Here is a 17349-nt window from a genome sequence, read left to right on the forward strand (position 1 = left end):
AAAGAATAGCTTGATAAGTTGCTGCTTAGACCTGGCAAAAGGGGTCTTATGAGAATTTCTGCTGGTGGATATGAAGCCCTTATGAATATTTGGAACTAAATGGAGTATGTCCTATGGAAGAAGGATCCTTGCAATTCCAAAGGTATGTGGCTTGGTATAAACTTGCCCTTATAAAGAGGGAGTCATTATGAATTAAGAGTTGGGAACTGAAAACACAGAAGAATGTGTTCTGAAGAAGAGTGAGCAAGGATCTCAGACTAAGTAGTAAACTCAGTGAGGATCTGCCCCATAGAAGAAGGGATAGTGCATAGAGCAGGGGTAAGAAAACATGAATTTGACAGCAAATTTCATTTCTTTGTTCTTCTTCTCCCAGCGATAAATGGCCAAGACCAGCAATCTCCCACCCACCTTGCGACCCATCACCAAGAAACTGCCACTGAGGTCATCAAGCTGTGGGCAAGGGCAGGCACCCGCATTCTTCATATGCAGCACTAACTTCTTGGTATCCTTGCGTTTCAGTGGTCCCACCTTGAGCAGCTTTTTCTTCTTCTGAGCAGCTACCAGTCGCCTCTCCCCATTCTCCTTCTTGATCTCCTTGATACGCATCTTCACCACTGTAGGGGAGAAATGAGTAATGGGTTGTATTAGTGGCTTGCATAACACATGAAGAGGGTGAAATTAAAGGGAAGGAAGAATAAAATGTGCTCACAAGGACAGGCGCTGTGGAGCTGGCTTCTTTGCTTTTGAGAGCGTCATAGTGGCTCTACTAACAGAGATGGAAAGGCAAAAAAAGAATGAATAGTTACAACTTGCTTTGCCTCATCTCCCTCTGACTGAATGGAGGAGTGATGTAATTAATTCTCATCAATTTCCTCTTGATTTCTATTGTTTACATGATGGATTGCATTTGCTTCAAGTCCAAACCACTGGTTATTAAGCTTTGGGCCAGTGGTTATCTATAAAATCCATCATAGTTGCATGAGAGAAAGCATTCTCAGTAAGTACAGGCTGCCCAGGATTTCTTCTTGCTCTAAGAAGTGCAGGGAACAGGACTAAGATATGGTCAAGCCTGCTTCTAGCCACATGAGGTGGTGGTGATGTAGTGGTCATATGAAGAAATGTGAACTTGGGTAGTGGAAATAATTCTAGCTGGCAATGATTTCCCAGACCCCAGTAGCACTTAAATCACTGCACTTGTGTTTGTTTACCATCTGAGTCATTCTTAGATTTTCCAAGCAAATGCGGTTGAAAGATGGCCCAAGACAGCCCATTCATAGATGAAGCATCCCATGTAAACAGCTCTCAGTATCCCAAAAGTCAGATGAGAAATATTGATGAATGAAACAAACTGATTTCAACTGATGGAATAATGAACCGTTTTGTAATGGAGTAACTTGCTATCAATGTGGTCTAAATAACCTAAAGGCACCAGATCCTGTCTGATCTTGGAAGCTAAGCATGGTTAGTCCTGTTTAGTCCTTGGGTAGGAACCTGCCAATGAATACCAGGTGCTTTAGGCTATATTTCAGAGGAAGGATTTGGCAAAACCACCTCTGAGTATTCCTTGCCTGAGAAAATTATGAGGTTGCCATAAACTGACAGTTTGGAAGGGCGACATATACTGACTTGAAGGGTGTCATATAATGACTTGAAGGCACATATACACACAACTTGCTATCAGCCAATATGCTTTAGGGTAGAATAATGCTCAAGTGTTAAAGTATTTCTTCTACTGTATATATATTATTAGTACTGGCATAAATTGACCTACTGGTAACAAATTCTGGAAATGAAGTAAAACCTGAAATTAAAAGAGGAGTTTGAGATCAGAAAAGGCCCAACATATTCTGCTGCCTGGGGAGCATCAGCAAATGGTTCTCTTCTCCAAGTCAAGCTGCATTTCATCCAGGAGGCCAAACAAATTTTTAGTGTTAGAATTAGAAAATCCTATAAACATCTTTTTCCCTCAATGGTAGTAAAATGCAGTATAATAATAATAATAATATAAGTTGTTTTTCTTTCATGATAGTTGTGGGATTCTCGAAGTTTTAATCTAAAAATATACAATCATGCTTTTTCCTTTAGAAACTGTGCACAATGCTTTCTTGAAATCTCTGCTGGTTGCCCCCAAAGGTACACTTGCTTCTCTTTTAAGAGCTAAAACTGGGCTGCTCTCTCTTAAAGCTGAAGTGCATATGGCACTAGACTCATTTTGGCTGAAGCTGGTTAGCATGAGTGATACTTGTCTCCCTAAAAAAATGCTTCCTCCATCATACTCCATCATTATGGGATTAATGTGGATGCCCTTCCAAATTATTCTTCAACAGAGTTAAACAACTGGTTAAGGAAAAAATTCATCTTGCCTCCAAATTGTAGGATCCCAAATGATATGCTTTCCCAAACAACATATTATTTATGGTTTGTTTTTGTTGCTGTGAATCTTCAAGTTGTTTCCAACTTATGGCAATCCTAAGGCAAACTTATCATGGGGGATTCTTGCCAAGTTTCCCCAGAGGGGGTTTGCCATTGCCATCCACTGACCTGAGAGAGTGTGACTTGCCCAAAGTCACCCAGTAGGCTTACATGGCCAAGCTGGGATTGGAACCCTGGTCTCCAGAGTCATAGTCAAACATTCAAAAAACAACACCATGCTGGCTTTCACATTATTTATGGTACTTATAATATAAAATATATTTTGGAATGGAGCAATATTTTTAACCTTACCTTTCTTCCACTTAGAAAAGTGTTTACAGCTTTTGTATGCTGTTCACCTATCTGAAGAAATAACAATACTTCTGTGCACTAAAGAATTTGTGAGTCAGGTGAAGTGGAGGACATCCAATACTATAATGTCTTTTGCAATGTCCTCTCTATACTGCCCTTAGATAAAAGTTTCTCAATTATATCCTCCACTCTCTTTCCAATCAGCTTCCCCTTGAGGTTGTATCTTATTTTTGTAACCTACTGGCTGGTAACAATGCATATACCGCTGCTATGGTCACAAAATTTGCCTAGGCCACAAGTAAATTAAGATCTATGGATTAAAATAATGTATAAGAATTACAGAGGGGTGATGACAAGACATGGCTTAACTTGTATTAAATAAGATTTTATGTTTCGGTATATGCATATTTTCTGTATAATTTGCTTGTTATCTGTTCTAGTTTCAAATTTAATATTGTAACTGTATTTTGTTTATTTATCTTAATAATATTGAATTGTGATGGCGTGTCACTAGTGGGTGCAGGGGGTACAGACTGCACTGGGTGACACCTGGTGGGATGGTACACCTGGAAGGACTGGCATAGCTACTGGGTGAGTGAGAGAGGGCAACATCTCCCTTTCCCGCTCCCCCAACAGCCACACTGAACACAAAATGGGTCCTTTGGGGGCCACAGTACTGCCCCTCTCAGCAGTGGTCTGGGGAGGAAAGTGGCCAGGGGAGAGGGCAAGTCTTTTCCCTGCCACACCAGGTAACGCCAACACCAGTGACTCCACTCCTTACAGCTTTTAGCACAAACACTCATACAATCTAAAAATATAACTTTTCCAGACTGCTTTCACAACTTCCAAAATCACCTGTGACTGAAGTGGATGTTTTTCTAACAGTAAGGCCAGCTTTACTAAGGATGTAAACTGTAACACCTGGTTTTCATTTTTCAAAATCTACATTTGATTCATTGAACCCTTTTGCCATGGTTATCTGTGAGTGCCAGTTGAATATTGCAGTTTCTTGAACAGGAGGACACCCAGAAGGTCAGGCATTAAGTGGGCAATCTGACATTCTCTGTGTGCAAATCATCAATTCTTTTCTTCACTGTTAATGTTTACCTGCAGTGATCACTTTAAGCATAAGGTTGACTTCGTTCTTCCTAGGACAGTACATGCTGGGACTTCATCATGATTATTTTATTATGATTTATTTAAAAATGTAAATCTTGGCTTTGCAGCATAAATAGTCTTCAAGGCAGCAAACACATTCTGCATTGCTTTAACTGGAGCATTGCAAAACTAATTAAACAAATATTGACATAAAATCAAGGGGAAACTACAGTTTAAAAACAGCACCAGCAATACTGATGAATAGTTTCAGGAAAAGAATTTAGATTTGGCCGATTTGTTTCCATTAAAAAAAATCTTCCTTTCCTCTAAGGACATCAAGGCCATGTATGTGGTCCCCCTGTTTTACCATCTCAACAACTATCAAGGATGGTTAGGTTGAGAGATCACTTCTAGATTAAAGCAGTGTCCAAAGAGCTTCAGTTAGTAGGCAGTATAAAAAAAATAAATATGTTGTCTGTGGTTAGGTGGAAATATGAATGTTAGTTTCCCCTGCCCAGTTCTCTAATACCACAGATGTGACATGCAATAAATACACCTGGTGTCTGAAGAAACTGCCAGGGCAGATTATTTCACTACTAGGGTCTTGCCAGCAAAATAAACAAATAAATCTCAATTTCCATACATTCCAGGGGTTGAGTTATCAATGGACTTCATAAATAGTTCTCAAATGATAGGAAGGCAGGTTCATATGGCAGAAGATTGTCTTCCTGAAACCAGCCTTTTAGCTGCATAAGAAGCACCTTTATGCTGACCACATCTTTGGTCCATATAACTCAATGTTGTTTACAGTGGTTTGGCCAGAATCTTGAACAAAGGTTTCCCCAATCTCAGCATGGACATGGACATACCAAAGACTGACAGTCTATGAGCTTTTGAATGAAAAACAAGTACTTCTATCACTCAGCTATGGTTGGAGACCTCATAGGTCAAAATCAACACTTGGATTTGAAATAAACCTAGGTGCTAGTGAGGATATGATGCAAGAGGCTGGCATTCAGGAGATGGGGAAATGGGAGTAGAAAATATGTGCTACATTTCCAGTACAGTGTGCTTTTCTCATCCATAGGGGTTTGCCCTGTTCAGATGAGAAAAATGTGGGAGTTCAAGCCCCTATTAGTCAGTGAGTGGTGACATGCACATGCCACCATTGACTAACATAGGGCTTGATGATCTGCAGGAGCTTTAATCCATGACTGGCTAGTCCATCAATATGGCAGGCCCGCTGTAGTAGTTTTAACAACATGTATAGATTTCCAGATCCTGGTTTCTCTGAATTAGGAGTAGGAATCATACATCTCCAGATGTTGGATTGCAACTCCTAGCAGCCCAAACCAGCATAATTAGACAAGTTGGAAGTTGTAGTCTAGCAACATCTGGAGGGCTGCATGATTCCCATCCTTGCTTTGAGTGGATGGCTTACCAAAGTCACTGGAACACATCTGCTCCATTATGCCATCTGCTTTATGCTCCATCTCACACTGGGTGCAGATCTTTGACACTGTGGTAGAAAAAGGGGGAAAATCATGAAAACATTGGAACATCTTGAGTATCTTTGACCTGTACCTTGTCATACTTTGCTCTGTAGCATCTCATGTTTAACCAACCTCTCATGATCATGGTTATCCCCAATATTTTTAATGTTTGGTGTTTTAAATTTATAAGTTATTTAATTGTTATTTTAAATCTTATACTTTTATTAATATTTTCTTTATTTTTAATTTATTGTTTTAAATATAGTGTTAGTTGCCTTGAGTCCAATAATCAGGAGAAAGGTAGGTTAAAAATGAAATAAATAATAAAATACTAATTCAAGCACAGGAACTTCCCATTAGATTAATGTAATACATTCTGTGTGGGATTGCCCTTAAAGATAAAATATATGAACTGTAAATGCCTTTAATAATAATAATAATAATAATAATATATATATATATATATATATATATATATATATATATATTACAAAAACCAGTGCAACAAAAATGCCTAGTAGGTTGTGGCTACTGAATTTATAATTCTTCTTGAACTTATGTGTGCCATAACATTTCACAAGCTACAGCTAATACAGTATGCAGCAGCTAAACAGTTGATAGAAGCACCATAAAGGAACCATATAATACATTTCTGAAGGAATTAGTGTCTGATTCTGGTCCAGACAAGGTGCTTATTATAACATTTAAATGGTTTTGGCCCTTGAAGGAACACCTGTTCCTTTGGATTCAGAGACATACGGCAGCAGTGTTAGTCAAGAATATTAGTGTGCAAAGGGAGCTTGTAGCACCTTTGAGACTAACCAAAGAAAATGCAAATTGGGTCCCATCCAGGGAGAAATGCAGGATATAAAGCAAGCAAGCAAGCAAGCAAACAAACAAACAATAACCGTGTGAAAGAAGTTGTAGTATAAGCTTTTGCAAACCTGATTTACTTCCTCACATGTGGATGTTCTGATGCAAAGAAAAAACATGGCTTTATATTAAAGCCTGTGAGGTGCAACTCATTCCATCCAAATCATCACATGTACACCATTATTGTCTTATGTTAGCTGGTTTAAAATGGTCTGGTTTTAATTTGTCAAATTGTTTAATATGCTTTTATTTTGTTTAAATTAATCTTATTATTTTAAATTGTTTAAAACTGTCTTTATTGTACACTGAGATCCTTACATATAGGGTGGGATAGATCTATTTTAATAAAACAGCTAATAAAATATTAGTAAATAATCAGATTTTTATACATTATGAATCTCTGTTGTTCAGTCATCCAAGAAACAAAACAAAACAAAACCTGATTTTAGAAAGCCCGTCTTGCATTTCTGAAAGCTAAATCAATTTTTTTATTCCCACTAGAACTGACCCCACCAAATCAATGGAACTTGTATAAATGTTTCCCCATCCTTGATGAGTGGGACTGTTCGAGCTGGGACTAACAATTGGATTTAGCTTGGCCTCCAAATGTTCAATACAAACCTATCCATGGAAGCAGGCACTGAACAAGGCCAGAACTGAGTTTTTGAATATGTAATCAATGTTTGGGACACACACACACACAGTGTGTGTAAAACAAGGTGCCCATATACCAGAGGGGCACTGTGGGTTGGTTCCCTACTGTTGCTGGACTCCAACTCCCATATACTGTAATGAACAAGACTGGTGGGAATGGCAGTTCAGTGGTATTTACTGGGTCACAATTTGTACACTCCATCATATACTGTCAGTAAAAAGTAGAGAAATATCTCAGTTCACTGAGTGGACCATCTCATTATCACTAGGAGGATGAAATGATAAGCCAGGAATGTCTGGCTTTTATTTCCAGCTTTGTCAGTGTCTTGCTCTGTGCCCTGAATCTCTTTGAACTCCCTCTTTCATCCTTTTTGAAGAAACACTGCCTCCACCTGGTTGCTGTGGCAAAAAAAAAAAAAGCTAATGACTGCATACAGAAGGTGTATGTGTGTATCTATATATGTAAATACACATGTACACACACATATGTATGCATGTACATTCATGTGTTGATATCATACTCATTCTTCCTATACTTTTGACCCAATTAGCAGTCTCTGATGCTTCCAATTAGTTTCCTTGCTATGCTTACATATTTTAAATCTGGCTAAAGATTTAGTCCCCATAGTCCTAATAAAGACTGTACACATGAAGAAAGAACTTCAGCTAGGAGCAAGAGAGGAGTTCTGGATAAATTATGGAGAGTTGGAAAACAGAACAAATATATTCAGATTTGGAAACAGTTAAACTAAAGTCAACTCTATAATTTTCTAAGTGTGACATGGATTTCTTAATGTCCTACAACAAACTTTAATAAAAATTTGCCTTGTCCTCAAATATGACAAGATGACAGAGATGATACTAAGCTACAAATTCTTAAGTGGCTGCCTGTCTGGGAATGATCCCAGATAAGCAGTGGACACAGGATCAGATCCACACCTGGACCAAGCTATGTGTGTCGTACTCCTGTACTACTCCATCAGCTATTCATGGCTCAAGGCCTGGAAAATTCTTGTACATTGTATCTGATAAAGCAGCAGCAGAATACCAAATGAAATTTTGAGCCAAGAGAAGAGGTGATGTCAATTTATTTTGAGGCAGAGCTTGGAAAACTTACTTTTCTGGAATTACAATTCCCAGAATTCCATGGCCAGAGGCGATGATGCCTAGAGGATTCTGGGAATCAGAGTACAAAAAAGAGCAAATTTTCCAAGGTCTAGTCTGAAACATGTATGAGCTTCTGAAAAGTCTAATAATGAAAAATTGCTAGCCCAAGGTGTTGCTTCTTAATACAAGCTCTTTTCTACCTCCTTCCCGCCCTCCTAAGCTACCATGCTGTTACCTGGTGGCTGAGTTGCCTGGCTGTTTCCAAACTGCACCGTGATGCACAAGTCATTGTCAAAGGGAAACTTGTTGCAGTTGAGCATCTCAGGCCAGGGGAAGCCATAGGATTCCATGACAGGAGCACAGGAGTCACGCACTACTTCGCAGAGTGAGCGGCATGGATAGATGGGCCGGTCAAGACAGACAGGTGCAAAGAGGGAGCAGAGGAAAACTTGTGTGTCCGAATGGCACCGCTTGGCCAGCAAGGGCACCCAGCTGCTGGCTTGCTGCTTGACCTCAGGCATGGATTCGTGCTCCAGCAGGTTAGGTAGGCGCATACGTTTGTAGCCCACATTGTGGCAAAGCTGCAGGTCAGCTGGGATGTCCACGCACTGTGGCTGCTTGGTATAAAAGCGTCCATGCTGGAAGTTGTCTGAGGGCCAGCTGTAGTAGTCGTACTCCTGACTTACAGATTGTGACCAACCCTGGACCAGCACCAGCAGCATGGCACCCAGGGCATTCCTCTGGCAAGGTGACATCATGGCTCAACAGACACTCCTCTCTGTGCTGTTTTAGTGACCGTCTGGGAGGGCGTAATGTGGGACAGCGTTGCCACAAGTGTCAATGGGAGCCAAACTGAATGGATACTGCCAAGCCAAGATGAATGAAAGCCAACACCTGACTCTTGAAATGGGTTGCTTCTGTCTAAGAAAGCAAGCCTGTTCTCCCCAGAGTTCTCTGTTTGTATCCGCCACTATCAGTGGGATGGAGTGAACTGAAGGTTAGATAAAAGTTTAAAGTCTCTACTCTGGGCTGCCTAGCACCACCTCCTGCAAGCTTCCAAAGCAGCCTCTTGTAGGGAGATGGCAGCCAATCTTCACCAGGCATGCTCCCCCCACTCCAAGACTGAATTGGGAGCCAGCCATGAGGATGTCCACACCTCCTACTCTGGGCCATTCCTCTGGCCCTCCCTTTCTTCCTCTTCACCTCCTTTCCAGTCCTCTCCCTCTGTGGTCTGATTTTTTCTTTTGCTTTACCCTACTGGCTTGTGTGCACACAGAAGCATCGGGGCTCAACTGGAATTAGCTACTAAATGTTATGAAGCAGTCTGCTTTTGGGGAGCAGATTTGACAAAAGGTGCAGTTTTCCTGTTTTGCAGTTTTATCTTTGGAGTACTGTTTAAAAAGTGCTCCTGTCTAGCGCACAGTCTATCTGTATGTGAAAGAGGTTTATTATGCCTACTCTTTTCTCAGGTGTGAAAGTATCTGTGCTCAGAAGGACTGATTAGCAAATCTGCAAAATCTATCCACTGAATTCAATAGGCTTTCTAATGAGTGATCAATATCTCGCTTGTGAAATATTGAAATGATCAACCATGGATTTTGATTTGTTTGGTGCTCAGATTACAGACTAATAGGCAGAAGGTGTGACACACACACACCTGCTGTCAACTGATAGTGACCCCATCAATTTCATAGAGTTTTCTTAGGCAAGGAAGTGATTTGCCTATTATTTCTTTGAAAATATACCCTGCAGCACCTGATATTTTTTGATGGTCTCCCATCTGACTCTGCTTTGAAGATCAGAAGTGATATAGTGCCCTTAGGGTGTTTAAACCTTAGATATTTATATACCCTCCAACATTTCACAGATGAAAAGTGAGACAAGTGTGGCCAGGCAAAATCAGAGTGGTGAAGGTGAGAAAAGTTATTAGTGAGGGAGAAGCCAGGAAAGGCTGTAGCAGTTTGCTTTTGCTTGGGTTTCCAGAGAAGGGCAGGATTCCAGCCCACCCCCTCCTCTTCCCTCCTGCTGAATTAATTGGGTGCAAACTACTTTTGGACACTGAACTCAGGCCTCATTCACACTACATTATAAACCAGTTTGCAAACTGGCTTAAAAGGGGATCATTTACACTTGTGCCAGGTTTTCTCAACCTAAATTCCAGGGGGGGGGGCAAATCCCCCTTAACTCAGTGCTTTAGATACCAAGGCATTTTCCGCATCTTTTCAAAGTTTTTATAGTTTTTATAAGGATCTGCCAATGGGAACGCCCAATCCGATTTGGGGGGCCCAGGAGGGAGGGGTAATGGTAGAGGGTGGGCATAGGGGCAGAACATACCCATCCCATCTCACAGGTATAGCTTGGCAGCAAACCACAATTTTTCTCCTCTTGTGCTTGTGGTTGGTGTGTATTAAGTTGCCAGCTCTAAATCTAGTGGATTCAAATTTCTCACTAGTAGTCTCTTTAAACAATCACTCAAATCCTCTTCTGCTGGTTAATTATTGCCTTTTTGTTTCTGCAGCAATGTGATGCCACATGCTCAGACCTTGCCAAAGTCAGCCTCCGATGGCCCCCTTCTTTGCTCCCATCTCTCCCTCCAGCCTTCTGTTTCATTCCCTTCATCCCTGCCATCTACATCTAAATCTAGCCTCCATTTCATTCCCTTCATCCCTGTGATCTACATCTAAATCTACCCTTCTGAGCACTGGAAGCAAATGGGGCAAAATTTCAGGACAGCATCATGGGAAATGTGGGATCTGGGAGGTTTGGAGGGGGGGTGTGTACCAGGCTGGGAACAAAGTTGCATTCCACACCAGAGCAATTCGGAGTGAAATCGAAGTGAGCTTAGAAGCAATTTTTGGGAATTCGCTTGTTACCAAATTCACCAAAATGAGGAGTCACTTTGGATTGACTGTGGAAGTGCCTCGGAACAACCACCCATAGAAAGCAATTACATGAGATAATACATCACGTTTTAGTGTGAATCCTCATGGTTGGACCCGCAGTCGTGTTGGAAAAGAGCTGCAAAACCCTCCGTGTGATAAGGCTGAAAGTGAAAAAGTACCAGCACTGCAGGGCTCCAGTATACACTCTACCCAAATGACCTCTGTGCTTGCTTAATCTGCCTCCTGGTGTTGCCTGTTGATGGTCAGCTCTAAGGCTCCTGCTCTCTTTTCTTTTGATTCTTTGCTTTTAAATGTGACCCATATTGAATTTTCTTCAAACAGAAAAAACCTTCAACAAACTTTCCTCTGATGCTGCTGCATCATTCCAAAGGAACCAGGCCAAAAAGGAATTGTAAAATACTGCTCCTTTTGCCAGCCCAGTTCAAAACTATGGTGGAAACCTGGATTGGAGATAGGTGTCTGCGGCCGCCATGGCTTGAGCCAGCACGTTTTTCCAGCCCATCTGTTTTGGGCCATAGTCTCTTTTTGTTGTTACATCTTTAATCAAACATGTTAACTTTTGTCAACAGTAATGGTTGGTGGCTTCCATGTCAGTGAGGTAATGCATTTGTCCTGGATTTCAGGTTGAACCTTCAGGTCCAAACTGCTAAATCTCATCCCCCAAATACCTTCAGGAACTTGGATAGCACCTTTAAAATCTGGATTGCAACCTGAGCAGATTCACTGTCCCACTGATATGGCAGCCACCTGACTTTAGTTTTACTATCTCTTTAATGATAGTATTCTTAAGATTTGAGGTGAACAGTGAGAGGTCCTGCTCTGCTGGTCTCTCCAGGGTTTATTCTGTACCCTTGTTCCTACGGTATGAGAAGCCAAAGGGCTGGCACCAAGGAGGCATTTATCTCCAGTCTGTCTGGAATCACCTGCTATTTTGTGTGGCAATGTACAATGTGATCATACTGTAGCCTTCAGCCTCAGTAACATCACTAGGTTTGGTGTCACCCACCCTATTGACCTCCTCCCATTATCACACCCTACAGAATCCTTATGTTTTTGTACTTGTGTTACTCATAAATCATAATTGCCAAATATCACTGAATCTAATGGCAATAGTTGTGACATAAATAACTAGCAGAATTAAAATTATACCTTTTAATTACAATATCATACACACAGGCTAAATGTATTTACATATGTATAGTTTCATGTGGTTAAAGTGAAAATTTGGTAAGATGTGATGTTTTTAAAGAAAATTTTAAAAGGATAATTTTGTGAAAATTTTAATTTTAAATTTAAAAAACTTGGGGTATCTCCTTTTTCCTCCCACTGAGTCTCACTCCACTCACATAATCTCTTCAGTGTTTTAAAGGGGCACAGACAAATGCCACAGCCCATTTCTGCCCAGAAGCAGATGTTTGAGGAGCAGTGGTGTCATTCCTACCTTAGGATGTCACCTGGTGTGGTCTGAACTCTCCTGCAATGCCCTAGTGATGCCACTGTCTAGCCTGCCACCCCTCCAGAAAGAAGGGAAATAAGACTTTTTTCTGATTGTAGGCATTCATTGGAATCACTGATGACAGTAGTATATGTAAAGAGGTGATTCAGGTGGTCATCCCTATATCTCCTACCTTTTGAAATGTCCTGATTTTCCGCTTTGTGAAGGCACAGCCACACAAAATAGCACAAGATCTGTGAGCACTTACTTTTTTATTGTAAAAAAAATCACTTGTGGGCGAGAGGAAAACTGAAACAATTCAGTTCTGAATTCAGAAGACCCACAGCCACTACACCACACTGATCCTTCCTTCTTTTAGAACAGTTGGAGACAAAGACCCCCCTTGTAACAGCTGACAAATATCTCTCCCCTAATTTTAACTCTAACTTGTTTGTGGATAAATTAGGATTAATAAGAGACAATCTCGCTAGGACATTGACTGAAGATACACCTGAGGTGTGATGGCACCATGGACTGAAACAGATTTAACAACATCTATATAAATGCAAAAGTCACAAGCCAATGTGGTGTAATGATTTGAGTGTTGGACTACAACCCTGGAGAACTGATTTCAAATCCTTTCTCTGCCATGGAAACCTGCTGGGTGAACTTGGACAAGTCACACTTTCTCAGCCTGAAAAGAATTTAAAGGCAAACCTTCTCTGAATAAAATTTGCCAAGAAAACCTCTTGACAGGCTCGTCTTAGGATCACTGTAAGTCAAAAATGTCTTAAAGGAACACAACAAATGTAATTAAATCTGGTGATGAAAAGCATGGATTTTTAGATGCTAGTGAACCTGCAGATGCAAAAGGAATTGTGGATGAAGCTGACAATGCCTACACAAACACCACTGCAACCAAAGCAGATAGACATATCAACATGCACATATCTTCCTTGGTCACAGGTGGAACAATCATGTAGCTGGACCCAATTTGTTGTTGTGTGTCTTGAAGTCATTTCCAATTTATGGTGACCCTTCCTGAGATGAGAGTGTGTGATTCACCCAAGGTCACCCAGTGACTTTCCATGGCTGAGTGAATCTTGATCTCTAAAGCTGCAATCCAATGCTCAGATCACTATTCCATGCTGGTTCTCAGCTGGTTCCAATAATATACCATGAATTTAAAGTAATGAAGACTGAAAGGTACCAATACAGTCGTCCCTTCTTATACACAGATTTTTTTATACACGGATTCAAGCACCCATGGTTTGAAAATGTTCAAAAAAATATAAATTTCAAATATCAAACCTTGATCTTCCATTTTTATAAGGGACACCATTTGTCTATGTCATTATATTTAATGGGACTTGAGCATCCACAGATTTTGTTATCCCTGGGGGATCTTGGAACCAAACCCCAGCGTATAACCAGGGTCCACTGTAATTATTTCAAATTTCTATTTCTTTGGAGAGTGGGGATATAAATAAAACTTATTATTATATCATTATTATTCTTTTTATCATCTATTTAAGAAATAACCTTGTTCCTTATTAAAATTCATATTGCTAACCTATTTTCTACTGCACATTTTGCTTTGCTACTACACAAAATCTGTCCAGCTGCACATTAGGATAATACCTTAGTCTCCCTAGGCACTAACCAGGAGAAGTCAGGGAAACTAAATATGGGAAAAACCTTTCTTACCTCCTTATTTTCCTTTTTACATGTTATCTCTGGGGGCTATAGAGGTTGCCTTGCATACTTCTGAAACCCTGGAAACAAGTTCAGCTGTACTGGGTGCCCCTCCTCAGGACAAGCTCATTAAAAAGTGATTTTTCTCCCGGTTTTATCTGGGCTCTCAAGTAATCCAACCCTTGTGAGAAGACTTCTGTTATTAACTCCTGAGATCAATTAATAATTTCCTCTTGCTGTGGCCTTAGGTGCAGTGGGAGAGAAATCTCTACCTGAGCTTAGAAGTGGTAGTTACATCTGCTTGGATTTAGAGGATTGTATCCTTGCTCATAACTGATATAAAACTGCAGCATGGCTCAGGCCTCCTCAACATGGTTTAGGAGAGAGGATGCACTGTGGCAGGGGTTCACTTTTATGAAGTAGGCTAAATTCTTATCTAGGGCCTTTCCTCTGTTTACATAATGGTTGTGTATCTACAACTGTAGTCCAGGGGCCCTCAGACAGCCAGGCAGAGGCAAACAAACCTTGTGCTAGCCACTTGGATAGCATGGGTATGCCAGGACCAACTGGGGCTGAAGCTACATGCTGTAGCACCCTTTGTTTTCTTTATCTTAAAAAAGTAACAATGAAGGAGGTGGCCAGCCAAGCATATGCATGGATGCACAGTTTCTTACTTTAAAAGCTGTGAAAGCCTTCAACCTCACAAAATGCTTCTTAATTCCTTATTCCCAAGTACTGTATATGTGTTTTGTAACAGAAGCAAATTCTGTTGTATTCCTGTAATTATAAAACATAGAATAGCTGGGAGAAGAGTGTGTGTGTGTGGAGGGGGAGAGAAATGTTAACTCTGGGTCTCACAATTGAAGTAATACACATCATAGGTGTCTAAAGCTCTCCACAGTATTGCATATGACCATGAAGTCTATTATAATTATTGGTTTGCAATGTTACTGCTGCATAGCACAGTTAAAAGAAAGTGGAGTAAAAGCGATGTGGCACCAACTTTGAACTGGATTGACCACCTTTTCCTAGCAATACCACTTGGTGTTTTTTTTTTTATGGCAGGCACTGCTTTTCCCAGCATGGAGATCCTGTGGTGAGTTGTATGTGTATGTGCCTTTGAGTTCCCTATAGATTCATAGGTGCGTTACAGACTGCCAAAAAGCGGCGGCCTGCACCTGCCCCTTTCCCCGCCGGATTGGGGCCTCGGCAGCTGCTGAGGCCCCGATCCGCCGCTTTCCGGGCCACGAGGAAGGGACAAAAGGCCACTTCCACGCGGCCTGGAAAGGGGTGTCCTTGGGGCTTCAAGCCCCAAGGACACCCCGCAGCGGCGGGGAGGAGGAGAAAGGGGCCGCTTGGCCCCTTTCTTCTCTGCGTCGCTGGGCGCAGCCATCTAAAGGCTGCGCCCAGTGATGCAAACCTGGAAGGAGCTCTGAAACGGAGCTCCTTCCGGGGCCGTGGAAAGGGCGCACTAAGAGCCCTCACGCAGCCCCACTACGTAACAACCGCGCCACCTCGTTTGGAGGCTGTGCGGTCGTGACGTAGTCATGGCGGCGGCCGTGTGGAAAGGCCACTGCCATTTTGTACGTGCTGAACATGTACTAGGGTTGGGGGGGTGCAGAAGCGCCACCGCTTCCTAACCCTAGTACGTGCTCAGCACGTACTTTAAGGCCTGTCTGTAATGGGCCATAGTGACTCAATGAATTTCATATGGCTTTCTTAGGCAAGGAGTACTGAGTTGATTTCCATTGCCTTCCTCTGAAATAAAGTCCCCCCCCCCCACCAATTATCATCCTACTTGGACACTGGATCCTGAAAAAAGGTCATTTCTGTTCCCAATCATTCCATTGTTTGGGGAAAAGACATACTTCTGCTATTTATTAGATTCTTTTTCTTTAGTTTTAATGAACTATTTATCACAGCTCTTTAATAAAGCGAAGCTTTCCTGTCTGTATAGCCATGTATTCTGGCTATCAAGTTATAGGCTTTGTTGTTGTTAACTGCCTTCACGTCCATCTCAACCCATGGCAGCCCTATGGATGAGACATCTCCAGGCCCCTCTGTCCTCTACTACTCTGCCCAGTTCCTGCAAACCCATATTCATGGTCTCTTTAATAGTTCATCCATCTAGCCTGTGGACTTCTTCTCTTTCTACTTCCCTCCACCTTTCCTAACATTATTGTCTTTTCCAAAGATGCATGCCTTCACTACCTAGTATTTATTTAGCCAGCATGGTGTAGTGATTTGAGCATTGGACTTCAACTCTGGAGACCAGGGTTTGAATTTTTGCTCTGCTATGGAAACCCACTGGGTGTCATTGAGCAAGATGCATTATCTCCCCCTCGGAGGAAGGCAAAGGTGGACTCGTTCTGAACAAATCTTGCCAAGAAAAGCCCATGATAGGTTCTCCTTCGGGTCACTGTAAGTTAGAAACAATTTTAAGGCAGGCAACAACAACAACAACAAGCTTACATTTATATTTTACCTTTCATCCAGTGAGTTCAAGGCAGTGCACATGACTTCCTTCCTTCCAACTTCAACCTCACAACAATCCTGTGAGACAGGTCAGACCCAGAAAGTGTGACTGGACCAAGGTTATTCAGTGACTTCAATAGGGACTAGAACCTGGATACTTCAAGTACAACATTCTAACAGCTACATCACACTAACTCACTGTTTAGTACCCACTAATACTCAGCGGTACTCCATTTATCAGTAGAAGCCACAATTTATTGTCTGGCATATGGGAACTCTTTCACTGTGCTCAGTAACATATTTTCTTTCTACCAAGTTTCATTTTCATTTCATTAGTACCTGGCTTGATGAAAAACTTTGATAGAATTAAAGAGCTGCTCAAATCTTTGTCTTTTTAGTTGGCTTAAATAAAGGCTGTGTGCACCTATTATTTTGGATGATTGATGCTTTTCATTCTTTTCCCTAAAGAGCAATAGAGGATGAGATATTAAATTGTAATGAGAAAAGAGTTCGCTTTGCTATAATATTGATCCACCTGAATTTCATAGAACTCAGATGCTCATAACAAACAAATGGGCTTAAGTATCAATTTAGTCTGTATCACTTGGTCATGTTGGATGTTTGATGTGGTGTGGATTCTCTTTGTTGTATGAGATATACACACCCTCGGGGGAGGCCAATTTGACAGGGATCCCCGCTCAGAGCTTGAAAGAGGTACTCCTTTGGACTACAGCTTTCATAATCACCCAGATACTTTTCTAAGCTTTGATCCTATTGAAGGAGAAGACTGGGAAACATTCAGTTCCTGGAACAAAAATACAGTGACTGCAAACAGTGGCATAGCCAAGGCAAGGACTAGTAAAAATGCAGATATTGATGATTCCATCAGTTT

At 41.3% G+C, this 17349-nt stretch overlaps 1 protein-coding gene across 2 annotated transcripts; it reads right to left on the minus strand.

Moving 5' to 3' along the window:
- Positions 1 to 207: 207 nt before the first annotated feature.
- On the minus strand, positions 208 to 17003 carry SFRP5 (secreted frizzled related protein 5). 2 transcript variants are annotated; one of them, XM_042459602.1, is made up of 5 exons: positions 16972 to 17003; positions 8771 to 8812; positions 8185 to 8630; positions 5264 to 5341; positions 208 to 614 (listed from the first exon to the last, which is right to left on the minus strand). In XM_042459602.1, the coding sequence occupies exons 1-5, from the start codon at positions 17001 to 17003 to the stop codon at positions 271 to 273; spliced, it is 942 nt and encodes a 313-aa protein (XP_042315536.1). In that variant the 3' UTR covers positions 208 to 270. The 2 variants fall into 2 exon arrangements, with proteins under 2 accessions (XP_042315536.1, XP_042315535.1); XM_042459601.1 differs by lacking the exons at positions 8771 to 8812; positions 16972 to 17003 and having other exon boundaries at positions 8185 to 8768.
- Between the last annotated feature and the right edge of the window lie 346 nt (positions 17004 to 17349).

The sequence above is a fragment of the Sceloporus undulatus genome, chromosome 3 (assembly GCF_019175285.1).
Source record: "Sceloporus undulatus isolate JIND9_A2432 ecotype Alabama chromosome 3, SceUnd_v1.1, whole genome shotgun sequence".
Taxonomy (NCBI): Eukaryota; Metazoa; Chordata; class Lepidosauria; order Squamata; family Phrynosomatidae; genus Sceloporus; species Sceloporus undulatus.

Excerpts from the sequence above, each read along its gene's own strand:
- SFRP5 (XM_042459601.1), bottom strand. The coding sequence starts at position 8,707 with ATGATGTCACCTTGCCAGAGGAATGCCCTGGGTGCCATGCTGCTGGTG. Across the intron at positions 5,342-8,184 it reads CCAGGCAACTCAGCCACCAG|TGTCAAAGATCTGCACCCAG; the intron begins GTAACAGCATGG and ends TTTCTACCACAG. Across the intron at positions 615-5,263 it reads GATGTGTTCCAGTGACTTTG|TGGTGAAGATGCGTATCAAG; the intron begins GTAAGCCATCCA and ends TCTCCCCTACAG.